Source organism: Thrips palmi, unplaced genomic scaffold (assembly GCF_012932325.1).
Source record: "Thrips palmi isolate BJ-2018 unplaced genomic scaffold, TpBJ-2018v1 HiC_scaffold_19, whole genome shotgun sequence".
Lineage (NCBI taxonomy): Eukaryota > Metazoa > Arthropoda > Insecta > Thysanoptera > Thripidae > Thrips > Thrips palmi.
The window spans coordinates 8141759-8162669 of record NW_023144628.1 but is presented as its reverse complement, the minus strand read 5'-3'; the positions used below and the strand labels follow the sequence as shown (position 1 = coordinate 8162669).

At 60.6% G+C, this 20911-nt stretch overlaps 1 protein-coding gene across 2 annotated transcripts in view; it reads right to left on the bottom strand.

The window, feature by feature from the left end:
• LOC117646467 (ras-related protein Rab-37) overlaps positions 1–20911 on the bottom strand; it is a 39538-nt gene that overhangs the window by 14443 nt on the left and 4184 nt on the right. Inside the window, exons 1-2 of one of the 2 annotated variants that reach the window (XM_034387417.1) lie at positions 2423–3089; positions 206–314 (exon numbers count right to left, since the gene is read on the bottom strand). In XM_034387417.1, the coding sequence (XP_034243308.1) occupies positions 206–314; positions 2423–3022 (709 nt within the window). In that variant the 5' untranslated portion in view covers positions 3023–3089. Of the gene's footprint in view, positions 1–205; positions 315–2422; positions 3090–20911 lie in introns of those variants that run through there. The other variant, XM_034387418.1, reaches the window with a different exon arrangement.

Below are 20911 nucleotides of genomic sequence, written 5' to 3'. Positions count from 1 at the left end.
TGGAGTCGATCACGGAGAACAACAACAACAACAACAACAACAAGCGCGGGCCACCGCTTGACCTCAAACGCGCTGCGCGCGTACGAGTTACAGAACTCTAATACTTTATGGAACAATGCGGACCCTGTCGGTTCCCCGAGTTGTGCAGTGCTGCCGAACATAGGACCGCGTCCGAAAACGACTCTCGGAGTGTGCAGCCACTCACCGTGCGCGTCCCGGTAGTAGGCGTGGGTCACGCTGCGGAAGCGCTCCTGGCCGGCCGTGTCCCAGATCTGCAGCTTCACCTTGACGCTGTCGACGGTCACCAGCTTATTCTGCAACACACGCCACGCTGCCGGTTCAAAACCTCCACCCCTCGGGCGAGAAAAGCGGAAACGACAAACAGCGAAAAGCAGGAGCAGAGTGGCACACTGAATGAAGCGGGGAGCTCTAAACAAGGACGAACCAACGCACAGTGCGTCAGAAGACCGGTGCGCAGGCGGTCAAACTCCCGGACGCGTTTTGAGCTGCAGAGTCGCTAAATGGGACTCGAACTGAGCGTGTGACCCCATCAATGGATTCCTCGTTCGGAGAGCAATCCATTGGTGGGGTCACACGTTCGCGTCCAGTCCCATTTAGCGACTCTGCAGCTCAAAACGCGTCCGGGATTTTGACCGCCTCCACCGGCCTTCTGGCCCACTGCGCATCATGGCGGTGGAATGGCGCGGGATGGAGTCGCGTTTCAAAAAACAGCCCCCCTCCCCCTCGAAATAACATTAACCGTCGGCGGTCGTAATTATTGGCAGCGCTGCCGACTGCGGAAGTAGGCTGGGAAACGTAGACAAACAGTGGCCAAGCGAGCAGCCCGGGCAGCCCGGACAGCCAAGGCGGTGCGGAACGGAACACACAGAGCCCCATCCGGACAGACGCTCGTCTAATCCACACTGATAAAAAAAATGGAAGAAGACGTTGACGTCGATGGTAGACTTCTCTCCGCCCTTTGAGTACTCCCCAGTGAGAGGGCGGTGCGGGGAGGCGAGGCACTACTGTGTGTACACATCATAGCAATTTTCCGGCCCGGCCTTTCCCCCGGGCAATCCTAAATTAGTTCACACTTGACTGGGCCACGCTTTGACTGGCTCCACCTTGGCTCCCGCGGTCGGCTGCGTGGCCGTGGCCGTGGCCGTGGCCGTGGCTCCCCGGGCGCACAAGTTTGACGCGCGAGGCCGGGGCCTTGGCCATGGAACCGGTGGGCCCGCCTGGCGGCTCGACTCGACACGTCTCGACGGACAGGAGTGTTCTCAGTCCGCCGGGGGATGACGATTCCCGCCAAACCCAGCCGGCCGCACAGTGGGCCAGAAGACCGGTGGAGGCGAACAAAGTTCTGAACGCGTTTTGGGCTCCAGAGTCGCCAAACAGGACTCGAAGCGAGCGTGTGACCCCACCAATGGGTTGCCCTCCGAACGAGGAATCCATTGGTGGGATCACACGTTCGGTTCGAGGCCTGTTTAGCGACTCTGGAGCTCAAAACGCGTCTGGAGTTTTGGCCGCCTCCACCGGTCTTCTGGCCCACTGTGCAACGCCAATACAAACTTACCGCCAGTCAAGGAGGGAATATTACCACCTTTCGAGTTGTTCGCAAGGCCCGGCAAGGCCCCATGAGTGCAAGAGAGACAGATCAAGCCGGCGCCCTTTCCCCCGAGACGCCAATTTAAAGTAGTTTTCGGGGTGCGCGGCGCGGCGCCTCGGCTCCGGGGCGGCGCCATCGGGAACACAAGGGCCCCGGATTACGCTCCTTCCCTTTATGGCCAGAGAATCAATCTGTCGAGCTGATTGAAATCCAAGGTGAAGGCTGGGGACGCAAGGGAAAGCCAGGAAAGCCGGGAAAGCGGGGCAGGGAAACCGGGAAATCCGGGGAAAAGCGGCCTCCTGGGGCGACTCGCCATCGCCACAGTTTATGAGTTTATTTTGCCTTTGCCGTCGACGCCACGCGCGCGGACGCCGGGCCGCCGTCGTGTTCCATTTTCGCACTGCAGGAACACACACACACACGTACACACACACACACACACACACACACACACACACACACAATCGGCCGCGGGGCGGCCGATATTACAAGTCTGTTCCGCTCGCCCTCTCCCCCTCCCTCCTCCAGGCCCCTGCAGCATCTGCATCACGCTCTCTCTCCCTCGCAGCCAATCAGCTCCTTCGGCTGCGTCACACGGACAGGGACACACACAGACACGCGTGCGCTCTAGATTGAAGCGGTTAAAACAAATACAGCGACACACAGACACATGGACGAGGAGTACGGCGACGCGGGTCCCCTTGGGGTTCCCGTGGACGACACACCATTCACAAAGCGACTCGTCTGCTAATCGAATTCGCGGCATGCAAGCCTGCAAGCATGCTGCAAGCCGTGCTGCTTGCTGCTGCTCACCCTGAAGTCCACGCCCACGGTGGAGATGAAGTTGCCGCTGAGGAAGAATCCGTTCTGGAAGCGCACCAGCAGACACGTCTTGCCCACGCCCGAGTCGCCCAGCAGCATCACCTTGCAGACCAGGTCGTAGTCCTCGCTGGAGCCCCGCGACACCTGCCCGGCCTGGCCGGCCTGGCCCTGGGCGTGCGCGGGGCTGTGCCGCGGGCTGCCCCTGGTGGACTCGGCCGGGGAGGTGGTGGCCGTCGTGGCGGCGGCGGGCGTGGGCGGGAAGAAGACCTGTGAGGCGGACGACGTGGACGACGCCGACCTGGGCGGACTCTGCGTGACGCCCACCAGGCGCGGGCTGGGCGGCGCGGCGGGCACTGGCGGCTGCGGCAGGGCCTGGATCACGGCGTCCACGCGCTGCTGCTGCTCCAGCTGCTGCTGCTGTTGTTGCTGCTGCTGCTGGCGGCGCTTCATCGACGGCGTCCTCTGGATGTGCGGGTGCATGCTCCAGGCGGGCCGCACCGCGCGCAGCGACGGCGGCTCCGACGACACGCTGTTGTTGTTGTTGGTGGCATTGTTGTTGTTGGCGCCGTGCTGCTGCTTGTCGTGGTCCATGGCGGCGAGGGCTGCGCCGGACGGAGGGCTGCTCAGATGCGGGACGCCTTCACCACGGCGGCGGTCGGGCCATGGGGGCGGCGCGGCCGCGTCACTGGGGGGCGGCGGGGGCGGCTACCCTGGCTGGGCCGGGTCAGCGTGCGGTCCGCGCCAGGCCCGGTCCTCTAGGCCCGCTAGGCCGCGGTCTCGGACCTGTCGGCGCGGAGGGCAGGGGTTGGATCCAAGCGGAATGTCCCAGGACGCCTCTATTGGGCCATGCCACGCCATGTGTGTTCCATGTCCACTCACACACACAGTCACATAGTCACACACAATGCTCTCTCTCTCTCTCTCTCTCTCTCTCTCTCTCTCTCTCCTCTCTCTGTCTCTTACAACCTCTCATCCTACGGCGTCGGCGAGCGGCGTAGCTCAAGCAAACACTCGTTCTACACACGCAGACACACCAACATCAACATCACACACACACACGAGCGCGCTCGCACACACACTCACACACATACACGCGCGCGCGCGTTTGCGTTGAAATTATTGGGAAAACCCTCAATATAAGCTCGGCTGGTTTGATTTGTAGAGGCCGGCGGGAGTAGACGGAGCGTTTGGAGGAGGGGGGGGCAGGACTGGGGAGGGGGGCCAGAGAAATGAGGCTTGAGCAGGGTGAAAGAGACGGGTTCGGTTCTCGGTTCGGTGTTTTCCTCGTCGGTCTTGGTTGCGTGCAATGCTGCTTCTCAAAGGGCACTTTCGCGGTTTGTGTGATGTGTGTGTAGGTGTGTGTGTGCGATGTGTTTGTGTATGTGTGCGTGTGTGTGAGTGTGCGCGGCCTCGAAGATGCAGAGGATGATGTCTGGCGGTGGATCGCGGCGGTTTCGCGTTGCTCGCAACAATTTGCCGGAGTGGGTAGGGGTAAATACCGCTGAGGTTGCGGTCCAGGGCTCCGAGGGCTCCCAGGGCTCCCAGGGCTCCCGGGGCTCCCGGGGCTCCCGGGGCTCGCAGGGCCACCAAGGGCAGCGGACGCCTCGCTTTTAATCACGAATAGTGGAGCGTTTACCACTGGCGGCGTGGGGCGGGGCGGGGTGCGGCGGCACCTGGTGCCGTGATCAAGAGGGGCGGTTACGCCCTGCTGCTACCTGATGAATGAAATCAACTGAGTCCTCCAGAGGAGCCTCACACGGGCACGCGCGGGCGCACACACTGATATCCCCCCCCCCACACACACACAAACACACACTCACACACTGCCACAACCCAGACCACCACCATCACCACCGCCGTGCACGCGAGCACGGCCTCGAACTGTTGTGGCTTGGCGCACACAGACATACGCAGACACACACACACACGCGCGCGCACACATTCCATTGTAAGCCTCCCCGAATGCAGTACGGCGCTCACCCATCACGCCTCGCTTCGCTCGTTAAAAACTTTCCCTTTCTTCTCGACGCCGCGGCACGGCACGGCAGAGCACGGCTCGTCTGTCCTTTCGGTCACGCCCCCAACGGTCCTCTTGCCCACTATGCGGTGCAACTCTCACCGGCCAACAACTTGTCAAAAAATCTCCCTCCTTTTCTTCGAGTGCACGTCCGTAATCTCATAAACGGCGCGAACAGAGCTGCGCTGTGCCCGCGGGCCCCGCACTCCAGCGCTCCGCCGAGAAGAACGAACGAGAACGCGATGAAGAGAGAGTGATCCAAATCGAGTTTCGAAGCGCAGTCCTCCAGGCTACGCCTGGCCCCTTCTCATTAGCCGCGGAATCGGATCCAGAAGCGCGAGGCGCGAGCGATGGGCCTACAGTGGGGAAGTGGGGAAGCAAAAGAAACATAAAACGAGCTCATTACCAACTCCGACTGGGTGGTTTAGCCTGAGGCCCGCCGCGTCCCGCCGGGGCCGCGGATACGTGTACACTGTACAGAGTGAAAAGCGGGCGCGCGTCCGCGGAGGAGACACTCGCGACCTTCCGTCTCTCTCGCACCCGCACCTGACAGCACGGCGCTCCGCGAGAGCGAGAGAGACGGCGGCGCCGGCTACCCGGGCAGAGCACAGTGGGCCAGAAGACCGCTGGAGGCGGCCAAAACTCTAAACGCGTTTTGAGCTCCAGAGTCGCTAAATGGGACTCGAACCGAACGTGTGACCCCACCAATGGATTGCTCTCCGAACGAGGAATCCATTGGTGGGGTCACACGTTCGGTTCGAGTCCCATTTAGCGACTCTGGAGCTCAAAACGCGTCTAGAGTTTTGGCCGCCTCCACCGGTCTTCTGGCCCACTGTGCGGCCGGGGTTGGCATGAAGCGTGGACGCACTTTGACGTCTGGCGCGCCGGGCTGCCAGCTAAAAGCGAAAAGCCCTCGCCGCCCCGCCGCGCCCCGCCCGCTCCACGGCAGCAGAAGACGCGACCAAAATAAATGAATGCAAATTATACAACACTCTGCCTTCCTCTTTCCGCTCTCAGAGGCCGTCGGGTTAACTCGCCTCGCCCCCGTGTAATGCTTTAACGAGTCCCGGCACCGCCAGCCTCGCTAGCCGAGCTCGCTAACGCGTCGCACGTAACGCGCCGTGTCCCGCGTTCGACACCCTTCAGCGCCTGTTCCTACGTGCTTCACGTTCTCACAAAAATTCGGGCTCATCCTTAGCGCGGTTGATCTCGTCTTCATAAAATCAAAAGCAGGCTATTTTTTATCGCTTATTCAGGCTCTGTTTTTACCCCAGGGTCAAAGCCTTTGGCCTCTTCAATGAGTTACAGATGCAATTCCCGTCTGGTGAGCATTGACGAGTCACCGACAAAGTCACTCACACGTCAAAGACACGTCTCCGACACGTCACCAAAAAGTCACTTGCAAAGTCACCGACAAGTCGTCACCGACAGGACGTTCGCTAAACATCGCGAAGTGCGCTGAAGAAGGGCAGTCCCGCTGAAGAGAATAGGGGCGAGAGCCAGATGGGAGGGCGGCGGAAATTAAAAGAGTCGGGGGGAGGGGGGGGGGGAGGGGCCGTGCGGGCCGAAACGTCCTTTGTCTGTTCTATATGAACCCCGCGATGCAGGGCAGAGGGCTGCAGAGGGCCGCCTGGCTGGCTGAGGGCCTGGAACGGCCTGGAACGGCCTGGAACGGCCTGGAACTGCCTGGAACGGCCTGGAATGGGGACGCGGCGTGCGGCCCGCCGCCCGCTTCCGACGACTCACTTTCGTCGCGCTGTCTCTCTCGCACGCCCACGGCAAGGACCTCGGGTGCGACAGGGACAGCCTGGCGGCGTCGGCGGCTTGCCTATGGGCCGAGATGCGAGGGCGCGGCCGCCGGGGCGGAATGTCAAACCGGGCCGCTCGGTTCAGTCGCTCTGTCTCTGTCGCACTCACGGGGCGAGCCGTAGGGCCGTAGGGGTGCGAGAGAGACAGAGCGACGCTACGGCGTGCGGAATCGGCCTGCAGGGCCCCGGCCTTGTTGCATCCCCCCCTCCCTTCCCACTGAAGAGTCTGGCCAAGACAGCGCGCCGTGAATCTCAAATTATCTGACGAAATGGAGCACCGGGGCAGACGGGGTGGCGGGGCGGGGCGGAGCGGGGCGGGGTGGGGCGGGGTGGGGCCGATGGGGCGCGGTGGAGAGGTCTCTGTCCTCTAGAGCGGCCATTCTGTAATTGTCCGCCTCCTTTATTTCTTTTCAGGGCCTGGTGGGGCGGGGTGGGGCGGGGTGGGGCGGGGTGGGGCGGGGCGGGGCGGGGCGGGACGGGGCGTGGCCATCCTCGCTGCTTAAGTGAACAACCAACAGAGTGAATTGGTCAAGAGGCGTTCCTCCGCCCAGCAATGCCTTGCCTTTTCGCAGCGGGGCTTTGCCACACGCTAAAGCCCTAACAGATAAACGGGGTTTGAACGTCAGGGATAGTTTTGTGAGGCCGTAATACCGCGTAATACGGATGAAGTTGAGTTTTTGTCCCGTAATGCATTGGTTTCGGTGTTCGTCATGCAAAGTACCTGGGATTCCCAGGCGGCTCCTGGAAAATAGACCCCTTTTTTCCAGTGTTGCTGACGCTGACACACGGCCTCATCGCGCCTCTTCAGCCGCCCCCTAATACCGCGATGAACCTTCAAAGCCGCGGGCGTCTTGCCTCCCTTGGCATTAAAACCACTGCTTTTGACTCGGCTGTCTTTATTTCGTTCTTTTCTCCTTCTCCCCCCGTTGTTCTGTCCTCTTTTCAGCCTTTTCTCTCGCTGTGTCTGTCTATCTCTCTCGCTCTCAGAAGAGATTTCTCGCTTCACCTCCGCGCAGCCCAGCGGTCTCTCTAGCCTCGTCACAAGGGGCGATGATGTGGGACTCTCGGAGACTAGGCGGGGGAGGGGGTGGGGGCACAACAAAGGACAGCATTCACTTTGTGGCGTAAGAGTTTTTGGAAGGGGCCGGGGGGGGGGGCGGACTGTGCGCGGCAAACACCATCTGGTCCGCTCCAGGGCTGCTGACACTGACAACTACACTGACAACCACACTGACAACTACACTGACAACCACACTGACAACTACACTGACAACCACACCGACACCGTGCTGACACCGCGGAAAGCTGCGGCGGCTGGCCAATGTCGACGCGTGGCGTCACCAGTGACGTCACCGACCTGGGAGGTGCACTGTTGTGTTTGCCGTCTACCTGACCACTGATTTCTTTGCAGTGTAATTTCACCTGGACTCCAATTAGGAGCCACTACGAACGCACTGTTGAGTTTCTCGAGTGGACTAATGGGCAGAGCTACATAAATGAGGAGCCTTCAGACGGATTCCGAGGGTTCATCTCGTCGCTCTGTCTCTCTCGCACTCATACGAGACGCCCAATGAGAGCGAGAGAGACGGAGCGACGAAAGTGACTCTCGGAACCGCTCTGCTGCGTGATGATATCACGGGACGGCGGCACTTTTCTCCCGTCTCATTCCCACTCCGCAGGTGGAGTCCGAGCGGTCGCTCTGTCTCTCTCGCACTCGCGGGGCGTCGCGGAGGGGTGCGAGAGAGACAGGGGGCACGGTGCGGAATGGAGCCCCCGCCACCCAGCGCTGCCGAGCGCGGCACTCTGAAAGGCCCGCGCGTGCAGACAGCCCTGTGCGGACAGGGCAGACAGCCCGCTAATCCACCCTAAAGGGATTTGCAGCGCCAGTCCCACCAGTCCTCCGACGCGGCAAGCCTAGCCTGGCCAAGCCTGGGGCGCTGAGAGGTGTTAGTGTGGTGGCAGAGCCGGGCAGAGCAGAGGCCTAGGCCTCGTGGCGGGGGCGGGCCTGGGCGACCTGGGGCTGGGGGCAGGGGCACAGTGGGCCAGAAGACCGGAGGGGGCGGACAGAATCCCGGACGCGTTTTTCGCTCCAGAGTCGCTAAATGGGACTCGAACCGAACGTGTGACCCCACCAATGGGTTGCTCTCCGAACGAGGAATCCATTGGTGGGGTCACACGTTCGGTTGGAGACCTCTTCAGCGATGGAGCTCAAGACGCGTCGAGAATATTGGCCGCTCCACCGGTCTTCTGGCCCACTGTGAAGGGTTCAGCAGGTGGAAGTCAGTGACGCCATTCTAGTAAATGAACTTGCGGCAAGAAGAGTCTCGGTTTCAAGAAACCACTTTGAGTGGTTCGTGGGTGGACCAGACAGTTTCCTCCAGACGGCAGGGCAGATTCACATCGAGACGCGTAGTTACACGGCGGAAACAAACGGAAAATTGATTTACGTCCCGAGCCTGTCTGGACTAGAGGAACAACAACAACAACAACAACGCCAGTAAATTAAAGAAACTTTTCCCCCTGAGAAAGACGCCGTTTCATCGCGGGATCTCTACTGGCCGCCCACGGAGCCTGTTGCTCGCACAAAGTTTCCAACTTTGCTCAATCGCAGGGCCGTCCCGGATCAATCCGGATCGACCGGGATCAGGCTCGTCATCCGACAGTCTGCAGGCGGGGAAGTGCCGGGCCGGGCCGCTACACTGCATGACACAGCGGCCTGTCAGTTTACCAGTGGGGATGACCGGACTGCCAAAGCGGGACGCGCCGCTCTGGCGCCGCTGGCGTGGTCTTTGCGTAATCCCCGGCTCGGCCGCTGGGAGCGTCTGTTTCGGAATCCTTCGGGGTTTACCGTTACGTCCCATACACTTTAGAAAAAGAATGGATGTCGCGTTTCGCTCTACGGATCAGAGAATGACAGAGAAATATCTGCGTTTTGGCAGAGTGCCGCTTCTCCCTCGTGAAGAGCAACACTCGGCAACACTCCTCTCGCTACTCTTTCTTCTCGGGTTGTTTCTTCCGAGGCAAATTTGAAGTAATTACGAAGACTAATAGCCCCGTCCCGTCCCATTTCTCCGATTCGCTGCCGTTCCACTCCGTTCCCGTTCCACTCCTCGGGCGAGTGCTCCGTTTATACTTTATCACGGGCGGGGCCGCGGCGGGGCGGGACTGCAAAGGCTTTGCTCTTGCATTATTAGAGAGCATGACAGCGAGAGAGAGAGAGAGAGAGAGAGAGAGAGAGAGAGAGAGAGAGAGAGAGAGAGGAGAGCTTCTTGCCGATTTGCGACCGCGTCCGGCTGCACCACCGTCGCCTGCGCTTCGGTCTCTCTCGCACTCACACGGGACGCAGCCCATGAGTGCGAGAGGGAGAGAGAGAGAGGACCGGCCTGCTGTCGGACGATTAGGGGGGGGGGCAGCAGGCCGCGTCACTAGAGCGATAAATTAGAGAGGCGATGGGCGGACTCTTTTTTTTTACAACCCCTTCAAATGAGGTGTTGGGTTGTTTTTTTTACGACACCCGCTCCGGCGGGGGTTCGGGCGGGGGGCGGGGAGCGATGGGGGTTTCGACACGTGTAGCTCTATCACACGCAGTGCAGACCTTGCAGACCGCGGGGCGGCGGCGGCGCACGTCCTGGAGAGAGGGGGAGAGGGGAGGGGGAGGGGGAGGGGACATCAAAAGCGCGCTTTGCCGCGGCACCCCGTCCAAGTTCCGCCACAAACAGCGCACCGCAGCGGCGCAGCGCGGGAAAGCCTGCCGAAGCCATTCACGCGCGGAAACACCGAATTAATTCAGTTTCCCTTTCATAAAGAGTTGCAAACTCCTGCGCGATGCCCCCCTCCCCTCTTTTCCTGCCCCCCACCACCACACTTGCGGCCCACTTTGCGTTGGCGCCGCGTGTTACGTGGTTTCGTGGACGCGTGCAGGTGCGCCAGCCGCATGGCGGACTGATTCCGAGAGTCGTTTTCGTCGCTCTGTCTCTCTCGCACCCATACGGGACGCCCCATGGGTGCGAGAGAGACAGAGCGACGAAAACGACTCTCAGTCTGCGGGCAGCAGGTGCAGGGCCGCCGAGGCCACTATCGCCGCCCTTTTTTACGCGCCGCTTCCTTGGCGAGTGTTTACAGCACGATGCCCGGCCGCCTCCCGACACGCCTACACGTGTAGGAGAGAGAGAGAGAGAGACAGAGAGACAGAGACAGAGAGAGAGAGAGACAGACAGAGACAGAGAGACAGAAAGAGACAGAGGGAGCGCTTCGCTTAATATTTTTTTGCTCCAACCTGTGTTTTGATTTTCACATTTTTTCACAGCGAACCAGCTCCTCTCTCTGATCGCAAACACGATATTTTTTTTCTAATGCTTGTATACTTTTTTATTATTATATATCTCGTTTGTTTTTGTTTTCTTCTTTTTTTAAAAAGGAGAGAGTTCGGGTGAGTGGAGGGGGCGGCTACGGCTGCGCGCTGCGCGCGGCTGGTGCAGCGATGATGATGGGTTTTGGCTTCGCTCTGTTTCTGCATCGGAAAATTTCTGCCCGTGGCGGCTCTTTGGCTCTTTGCGACCCTGGCAGACAGGAACACGCTACAGTGTTCTCGTTATTCAAAAAGCACGCATTCGTGCGCAGAGCCACGCACTTGAACGTGTGTTGCTATGCATTGCAACACCAAAAGTATGACTTCTCAGATTAAAATTTTTTGACTGTGCGAGTGAAAATGTTGGGAATAAAACAGTGCGAGTGTCTGTCTGCGGGCGATACGTGGAGACGCGGGACTGGGGCGGCATTCGGGCCCCGTCGGCTCGTCGTTCCACTCCAATCGCCAGTGATTGGCGACGCGGGGAGGAATGTACGTGAAGTTTCCAGCCAGCGAGCAGCCGAGAGCTCCTCGTTTCACAGTGGGCCAGAGGACCGGTGGAGGTGCTCACAATCCCGGACGCGTTTTTAGCTCCAGAGTCACTAAATGGGGTTCGAACCGAAAGTGTGACCCCACCAATGGATTGCTCTCCGAACGAGGAATCCATTGGTGGGGTCACACGCCCGGTTCGAGACCTGTTAAGCGACTCTGGAGCTCAAAACGCGTCTGGAGTATTGACCGCCTCCGCCGCTCTTCTGGCCCACTGTGCGTCGCCACCGCTTCCGGTGCTGGCGCTTGCAGTGGGCCGCCACCGGCGACACGGCCGGCCGCACAGGACGTGTGGACACACAGGGTCGCCCCGCCGAGGACGCCGAGGACGCCGCCACCGCGAGCTCCCTAACGACTGCCGCCTGCTCCGTCTGCCCGCGGCCTGCCTGTGACAAGACGGGCTGTTCCAATTTAATCCCCCCGGGTCAAAGGGGTAGCCTGGCGGGGCGGGGCGGGGCGGGGCGGGGCAGCAAGAAGGATACTGGATCCTACGCTCCACCACAGCGGTGGCCGCCGCCTCCGCCGCCGCGCGACGGACAGAACTCTCTGTGTGTGTGTGTGTGTGTGTGTGTGTGTGTGTGTGTGTGTGTGTGTGTGTGTGTTGTGTGTGAGCCCTGATGAGGCCTTTCCAACGCAGCCGCCGGGTCGCCAGAGAAAGGCACGGGTCGGCGGCGCGGAACAGCTGGTGCGCTCCTTGCTCGCACCGCCTTTTCTCGCCCCCCCCCCCCTTCCCCTCTCATTTCACCCCCTCCCCCTCCTCCCCCTCTTCCCCGCGTTCTCGGTGAAGGGAATTTCATATCGAGATTGCTGCTGCTGCTGCTCGGCCGTGCCTTAAAGCCCCCCCCCCCCATTTTCCCCGGACTCTACTCCGCTCCACTCACTCCCAACACGTGTTCCCATCAAGGTTCGTCTTTTATATTCCCACCCATTTTTTCCCGCCCCAGACACCTCTCTAGTGGTGCACCCCCTGCGAAGCCCTCTTTTCCCCCCAACATCGCTGCAGTACACCGGTAGCGCGTGGTCCGAGGGCAGCGGGGGGCGAGGGGTGTGTTTGTGTGTAGGTGTGTGTGTGTTTGTGCGTGCGGATGGAAAGGTCGGCGAGGAGGCTGTGCATTGGGATGGGGTCTTCAAATGAGCCGCCACGTGCACGGCTTGAAACAGTAAGTGTGTGTGAGTGTGAATGTGTGTTGTTCGCAGTGGTGTGTGTGCGCGCGTGCAGGCGCGGTGTCGGCTGTTGTTTCCTCGCCGGCCGCATCGCGAAAGAGCACGCGGTGGTGGCGGTGGTGGCGGCAGCGGTCACTCTGTCTCTTTTGCACCCCGGCGCTCGCGCACCCCTACGGGACGCCCCACGCCCACGAGGAGTGCGACAGAGGCAATAGAGCGACCAGCCAAACACAGTTCGATATGGGGCCACAGACGCACGGCAAGGCAGTGCAGCGCCCAGTGCATTGCCCAGTGCAGTGCCCAGTGGCGTGCGCGGGGGGGGGGGGGGGGGGGGGGGGGGGTCAGGGGGGTCATGACCCCCCCCCCTGTGGCCACTAGACAGCCGCCTGGAAGGTAGGCAAATTGCGTCACTTTCCCCCTGTAAGTAGGCAAAAAGCGTGGCCTGACCCCCCCTTTCTAAATTTCTGCGCACGCCACTGGCAGTGCCCAGAGCATTGCCTAGTGCACTGCACCCCTTCGCCGTCTCGAAGTGGGGGAGCCCCTGCAGCCGGCGGGGTAGGCAGCACGCCGCGCAGCCCCGTACGGCGGCACGGCCCAGCCGCAGCATCGCAGGCGCTCCACTTGTTCCGCACGCGTCTAGAACTTTGGCCGCCTCCACCGGTCTTCTGGCCCACTGTGCGGCCTGAGCTATGCGGGGCGGCGTCCGGCCGGGACCAGCCGCACGTGGTGGTCCGAAGTCCAACCACAACGCGTGCGGGGCCTGGCTTAGGCCGGCTTAGGCAGAGCAGCCTGATTCCGAGAGTCGTTTTCGTCGCTCTGTCTCTCTCGCAACTGCACGAGACGCTCCACGAGTGCGAGGGAGACGGAGCGACGAGAAGGACTGTCCGGATCTGTCTGCAGGCGAAGGGTTTGCAACACGTTGCAGGTCGTGCAGGCCGCACACGGCGGAGAGTGGAGAGTGCTACGCGAGGGCGAGGCCCGATGCGGACCCTACACGTCAGTACAGCGCAGTACCACCGACAGTCTCATCGAGAGAACAATTTTTTCAGGGCAAACGGAGTGTGAAGGCAGACTTTACAGGCAAACTTTGCAGGCAAGCTGTACAGCCTTGGTGCATTATGCGGATTCGTCTCCAGTATTTGCCGCGCGTCGCCCGCGGCGATGGCGGCGTTCATATTTCATCTTGGAGTAACAGCTCCACGCTCAGGCTGGCATCCTCTCATTCTCTACCCGAGAAGAGGGGGAGAGAGAGAGAAAGAGAGAGAAAGACAGACAGACAGACAGACAGACAGACAGACAGACAGACAGACAGACAGACAGAGGGAGTCCGCCTCCAGCGGATCTGATGGCAAAACTTTCTTCACCCCCTGCTGCTTCTACCTCTCCCCCACTCACTCTCACACGCCCATAACCCCATTCTCACTCTCATTCTCACTGACTCACTCACACGCGCGCGTACTCCTCGACCTGCGTATCGCGGATCCGTATTCCTTATCATTCGGATACGAGGCGTCTGTCAACTGTCAGCCCAGCCATCTTCCCCCCCCCCCACTTCACCCCACGCCGACCCGCCGACCCGCCGCGCCGCCCCTTCGGCCGCGGCTTCCCGCATCCCAAACACGGCGGAGCACGCGCAGCCCCCTCCCCTCCCCTCTCATCGCCTCCCCTCCCTCTTCCCCTCCCCTCCCCTCCCCCTCCCCTCCCCACCCAGCGCGGCGGATATTCAAACACGCAGTCTGCATTCCATTTGGCGCGAACCGCACGACACTCACCGCCAAAGCCGAAAGCGACGCTCGGAGAGGTACGTCGTGGCAAGCAGGTTTGAGGACGGCATGAATTTCCGGCGTGCGACGCGATTACGCAAGGTTAGCGGGAAAGAGGGGAGGGGGCTGGACTATATTTGGCGCGCTCGTGGCGGGAGGGGAGGGGGGAAGGGAGGGGGTGCCCTCAAAGGCGCCAGGCACGCCACGCGCCGCGCATCCGACCGGACGGTTCACCGCAGCCCTTGTGTGTGTGTGTGTGTGTGTGTGAGTGTGTCTATCTGTCCACACAGCGCCACGCCTCGCCGCTGGCCCCAGACACGGCTCCGGACGCGGTCCCGGACGCGGTCCCGGACGCGGCGGGCTTGGCCGAGGTCGGCAAGACTGTCAAGTTGCCACCACGCTTGACGAAACGATTTTTGCGGGCGTCGGCTAAAAACTCTACCACATTTTCAGTTAGGAGTTGAATTTGGCAGCTTGCACCCGTGTCCCAACCTGACGTGCAAACCAAGGGTGGGATTTGTAAAACACATTCTGCCAAAAAAAGGTAAAAAAAAAATTCAGCAGTGTCGGAACAAGCAGTTTTTCAGTGACCTCGTTGGACACTTCCCTCCAGCGGGCAGGCGGGCAGGACGGCGAAGGACCGGAAGGAAACCAGCTCCTGATAGAGGTCGCGCCGCGCAACAGGTCCCCCCTCCCCTCCCCTCCCCCCTCCCCTCCCAAAGCCTCCTCAAGAAGCCCCGGCGCTGCAACGACGATGTGGCCCGAAAATGAAAAGGCCTGCCGGCGTGGGCGGGGCGGGGCGGAGTGGCCTCGATTGAATGAATGCACTGCCGGGGACTCGATCGCGAACATGAAAATGGCCGCGTGCGGGTCGCGGTCGTTTAATAAATGTAAGGGCCACTCGAAAATAAAATAAATCTTTTCCAACCAGTTGCATGGCCATGGCCCACGGCCCTGCGTCCTTAGCGGGCCCCACCTGTTCACCCGGATCGCCACACCACCCTCCCCCTGCAGCAAAGCCGATCCCCCCAAGCTGTCTCCGTCGCTCTCACAGCGCTCTGCGAGTGCGACAGAGACAGAGCGCGCGGTTTCACAGTGTCGCGCGCCCGTGCGCCGAGACGGCGGTGGTGAGAGGCCGATTTATTCTCTCTGTTTGGCCCGGCCGCCGATGCCGCGGAGTCGCTAGCGTCGCTCTGTCTCTGTCGCACGCACGGGGCGCGCCGCAGGGGTGCGAGTGTGCGAGAGAGAGAGAGAGAGAGAGAGAGAGAGAGAGAGAGAGAGAGAGAGAAAGAGAGAGAGAGAGAGAGAGAGAGAGAGAGAGAGAGAGAGAGAGAGAGAGAGAGAGAGAGAGAGAGAGAGAGAGAGAGAGCGCCACGCAGTGCGGAATCGGCCTGCTCGCTGTCACGAGCTGCCCGGGCCGCAAATCCAGCTGCCACGTTACCGTCGCAGGCAGTCGCAGGCAGCAGACCGATTCCGAAAGTCGTTTTCGTCGCTGTCTCTCTCGCGCTCACGCCGCGTCCCCTGCAGGTGCGAGAGGGACAGAGCGACGACGACCCTCGGATTCGGTCGGCAGTCGCAGACAGTCGCAGACAGCGCCAAATCCTCGCGTTCGCGCCAAAAGGCAGGATCGCGCGCCAGTGTCACCAATCAAACCCTCAAAAAAAAAAAAAAAAAGTTGGCAATTGCACATTACTGCGATTGCGCACGTGAAAAAGCGCCCCGCTGATGTTTTAATGGAACGCACCGCGCGGGTAAAGTGGGCGTAAAAAAAACAAACGGTGGAAGAAAATACTTGAAAGCGCGAGGGCAAACAGTCTCTCTCTCTCTGTCGGCCGTTGCCGTTTTGCCTGCCTTCGGCAATCGCGAATTGATCCGCATCAGCAGACCCGCGCGACCCAGTCAGCAGAAATGCGGTGCGAGTGGCGAGCAGAGTGCGACACACACGTCGGCTAGACGTCAGGCGCCGTCCGACGGTGTCGCCGTGGCAGCACACTGCGTCGCTCCGTCTCTCTCGCACCTACACCGGACGCCTCACGAGTGCGAGAGAGACAGAGCGACGCCTACAGTGCAGGGCGTCTGGGACGTGCAGCGCCTGCTGGAGAGGCGCCTTCGCCGCCAGGCTCCAGCCTTCCAGAGGTCTCATCAGAATCAATCACAGAAGCTTATGCACCAAGGCCGCGCGCTGCTGGGGAGGTGGGGTGTCTGACGCCCCCCCCTCCCTCTCCAGCCTCACTCTCAGACACTCTCACCACAGACACGCACACAAACACTAACACACACACACACACACACACACACACACACACACACACACACACACACTACACAAACCTTTCTCATACATACGCACGCGCGCAATCAGGTCTCATTGAGTGCTCACATACACAAACAAACCCAGCACACAGACATGGAACACACACGTGGCACGCACTCGCGGGCCATGCATTAGTAAAACGGCCACCGAAACCAAATCACATCGCCAAGGCGCGCTGCGATCCAAGAGGAGGGTCCGCGCGGCGGCGCGGTGGCGCACAGTGGGCCAGAAGACCAGTGGAGGTTGTCGAAATTCCAGACGAGTTTTGAGCCCCAGAGTCGCTGACAAGGACTCGAACCGAGCCTGTGACCACTCCAATGGATTCCTCGTTCAAAGAGCAATCCATTGGTGGGGTCACACGTTCGGTTCGAGTCCCAATTAGCGACTCTGGAGCTCAAAACGCGTCTAGGGTTTTGTCCGCCTCCACCGATCTCCTGGCCCACTGTGCAGCCGCGGGCCGCGGACTGCCCCGCCAGGCGCCACGTGTCTTACCCCCGGCGTCACAGCGTCACACAGCGTCACACGGCGTGACAAGCACCAGACGACACCGCGCACCGTCACACACAAAACTTTGGGTCACCGCACACCGCACCGCGGCACGGCCAGAGCTAACAGCGACGCAGCGAACTAACTAACCGGGTGGAGTGACACTGTCAGTCCCGCGCGCGACCCGGCTCGGCTCGGCTCGGCTCGGCTCGGCTCGGCTCAACTCGGCTCGGCTGTTCGACTCGCGCAAACGCACCGCGGTTAGGCCCTCGGGTTCGGAACGGAGCGGAGGCAGCTGGTCGACTGATGGGAGAGCGAGCGGAGAGCGGCCGCGGCGTGGTGCCTGGCGTGCGCCAAAGGGACGCCCCGCGTGGAGGCCGTGGAGGCCGTGGAGGGGGCTGGAGAGCTCGGGGGGCGGGACGGCGCGGCGGGGAGGGGGAGGGGGTCTTGAAGGGGCGCCGCGCAGCGCGTAGCGCCGAAGCCCGCCGGAGCGAGCGCACGCCGCGGACGCGACGCCCCACGGCGGCACCAGGACCCCGTTAGGTGGTCGAAGGTCGGGAAGCGTTAGCAGTGGCGTGGCTAACCTAACCGCAGCGCCACCCTGCACTCCAGCCCTCCAGCCCTCCAGGGCGACAAAGGGCCAAAGGGCTGCGCCGCCAAGGGCGCCGGGCAGGGCGGCAGGGCCCAAACACGTTACGAGGGCGTCGCACAGTGTTCCAGACGGCCGGTGGAGGCGGCCGAAGTTCTAGACGCGTTTTGAGCTCCCTTAGCTAAATGGGACTCGAACCGAACGTGTGATCCCACCTTTAAGTTGCTCTCCGAACGAGGAATCCATTGGTGGGAGTCACACGCTCGGTTCGAGTCCTGCTTCACGACTCTGGAGCTCAAAACGCTTGTAGATTTTTGGCCGTCGGCGCTGGTCTTCTGGCCCACTGCTGCGGCTGTCTAAAATTGCTGTTCTGGGCTGACTAGGCGGCCCGAGGCGGCCGGCCAGACTTGGCCCAGTGCAGGCGCCACCATAGCATCCTCGCCAGCTGCGCATACACGCGCGCGAAGCAACCGCGACTCTGACGTCATCACATCAAGCGGACGTCTACACACTGCGTTCACAAGACATTGATTCCGACTAAGGAAACCGTCGCTGCGCGTCCTGGCGCGCGCTGCTGCGTCTCTCACAGTGATTGGAATGCAACCCCTTCCAGCGTGCCGCCCCGTGCCCGCTGCCTTGCCCGGCCTCGCTCGGAACAGGAACAAGTTCCGCGAACTCGGCCCGAGGGACGCGCAAGAGAGATCAGAGAGGAGCGCTGCAGCGTGTTCGTTATGAAGCGACTTCGTCCGAGAGTCGAGTTGCTCGCGGGGGCACGACCGTCGTGCACATGCGCTGGGTTTTATTTCGAGTTCCGGACTAAGCGCGGCACAGTGGACCGGTCCAGAAAACCGATGCAGGCGGTCAAAATCCCGGACGCGTTTTGAGCTCCAGAGACGCTAAATGGGACTCCAGGCGAACGTGTGACCCCACCAATGGATTGCTCTCCCACCGAGGAATCCATTGGTGGGGTCACACGTTCGGTTCGAGCTCTATTTAGCGACTCTGGAGCTCAAAACGCGTCTTGAGTCTTGGCCGCCTCCGCCGGTCTTCTGGCCCACTGTGCGCCAGCCTCATCCATGCCCATTTCGTTTTTCTCCAGTAAACAGCAAGCAGCACGATCACCACCACCACCCAGCGCCACGCGGCGCGTCCCGGGGCAGGGGGTGGGACAGGCGGAGAGGAGAGGGGGGAGGGGGGAGGACAGGGACGGGACACTGGCAGGGGGAGGCGAGGGGGCAGGGCCTGCTGAAAATACATCGGAGCATCTCGTCGATTCCGTACGCGCGTGTACCCCCAGTGTACCCCCAACAACGAGCCGAGTCCAGGCGAGCGCTCCTGCAGCTCCCCCCCCCTCCTCCTGCTGACCCTGGCCAGCATCACAAAGGCGAAATACGGAGAAATACGACGAAATAAAGGCACCACGCTTCACCTGCCCCGCCTCGCCCCGCCGTCCCCTGTTTATCATTTGCGTTCGTTCTAATGGCGATGGCTAGTTAGCCTGCCCGGTGGCCTTCGACTGCCTTCGGCGCTATCATCAGCAGACTGATTCTGAGAGTCGTTTACGTCGCTCTGTCTCTCTGGCACTCATGGGCCGCCCCCTGTAGGAGCGAGAGAGACAGAGCGACGAAAACGACTCTCGGAATCAGTGTGCAGCCCGCTTCCCCTCGTTGGCGTCTGCCGATGGGAGGCGCTCCCGGAAAGTCCGCAGGGGGCGTGCCTGCTTGGACAATGTAAAATAGAGGAAAATAGAAAAAATGCATGATGACCCAAATAACATGCGCTCTCAAACACTGTCTGAAATAATGAAGGCGAAACGACAAAGATTTCTTCGTTGTTCTGTAGAGAGGTCCACTTCTAAGATTCAACATTTTCATTTAAAAAAATCTCATTCAACGAACGTTAATGAAAGCAGATAATCCATCGCGTTTCACAACTGCTGTGATAGCCGAGAGGTTAGAGATGTGGGATCGAGTTACCGCAGACCGGCGTTCGAATACCAGCGTCACAAAAGTTTTTTCGACTTGCTATCCTAAGGGTGGTGGTTCGAGGCCATGAGAGCGGAGCCGTGTGCAACAGGCCCACATGCCGGAGGTTCGACTCCTAACAAATATTTCCATTTAATTTTACTGCCTCACCCAGTGCGGTTCAAACCCGTAAACGTGAGCCCGCTCCGAGCATGGGACGTGGTGGTCCAGGGAGTAGAGGCGTCGGTTCTCAGTGCGAGGGTCGGCGGTTCGACTCCCCCAACTTCTTGCGAAATTTTGACCGGGTCGGTCGAGTCCTGTTGCGTCAAGAACCCACCTCACGCCGGTCCCCTCATCATGGGCCGTGGTGGCCGAGAGCGTAAAGTCGTCTCATCCCGATGGCGGGGTCCGGGGATCGAATCCCATCATTTCATTACATTTTTCGACCGCCTTCCTCCCAGTGCAACTCAAACCCGTCGTCCAACACGCTGCCAGACGTACAAGCGTGATAGCGTAGTGGTCAGAGTCACATTCACCTGGCCACTCCGCTGTGGGTGTCTAAAAAGCAATCCGCTTCGGCGGGTTGGCCTCGGCACTGGAGCGATGGAGTATTTGATCCATCAATCCAGACCATCCGGTGTGTGGTTGCGGGTGGTGCCTCCTTGACTCGTCGGGGAGGCGATGATAAGTCCTTTGAAGCTGGCCTAAAACGCTGTATGTTCGGTACGGGAGCGCCGGACAGTGGGGGTACCATGGGGTACACAACCAACCCTACGAAAACAAGAAGCTCCCACCAAACCTCTTCTCTGTCTGAGTCTCTCTCTGTCTCTCTGTCGTCTCACTCTACGTCCCGCCCCTCAAAGAGCTTCGTACTGGGTGCTCTCACCCAGCTGCCTGAGCTTTGGGGTCCTACTGGGTCCCCCGGCGAACGCTTGGGTCGCTGACGGGATTAACCCCAGGTACCTGATAGCACCGGTTCCCATCCCGAACACCGAAGTAAAGCAGGAGGCCTCCCCATTAAGACTGGGGAGGGGGTGTAGAGTTCAAATTTTTTCTTTTCCCTTTCAAATTTCTCGGTTAATACTCGTTTGGTTTCCTTATAGGGGGTGTGTGCGGGCTCATTCCAAAGATAGTAATTAAAATTGTGTATGAAACAAAATATATAGACCCGAGCGAGGTGGCCGGTGTTAGTACTAGCCGTGCCGAGCTGTGGCTTGCACCGCCCGCCGCCGAGCCCGAGCTGGCCCGATGAGTGCCCCGGGATTGAAATGATTGGGAAACGACGAGGAATTTCATCGTGGTGACGTTATTTTGCTTCGGCGAATTCGGTAACTACTGCCGGTGCTCTGGCCGGGGGGACACTATGAATAATAGACAGCCTTCCGCAAGGGGCTTATTGGTGCCCCGGGCAGCTTCAGCAGACTGATTCCGAGAGTCGTTTTCGTCGCTCTGTCTCTCTCGCACCTTTAGGGGACGCC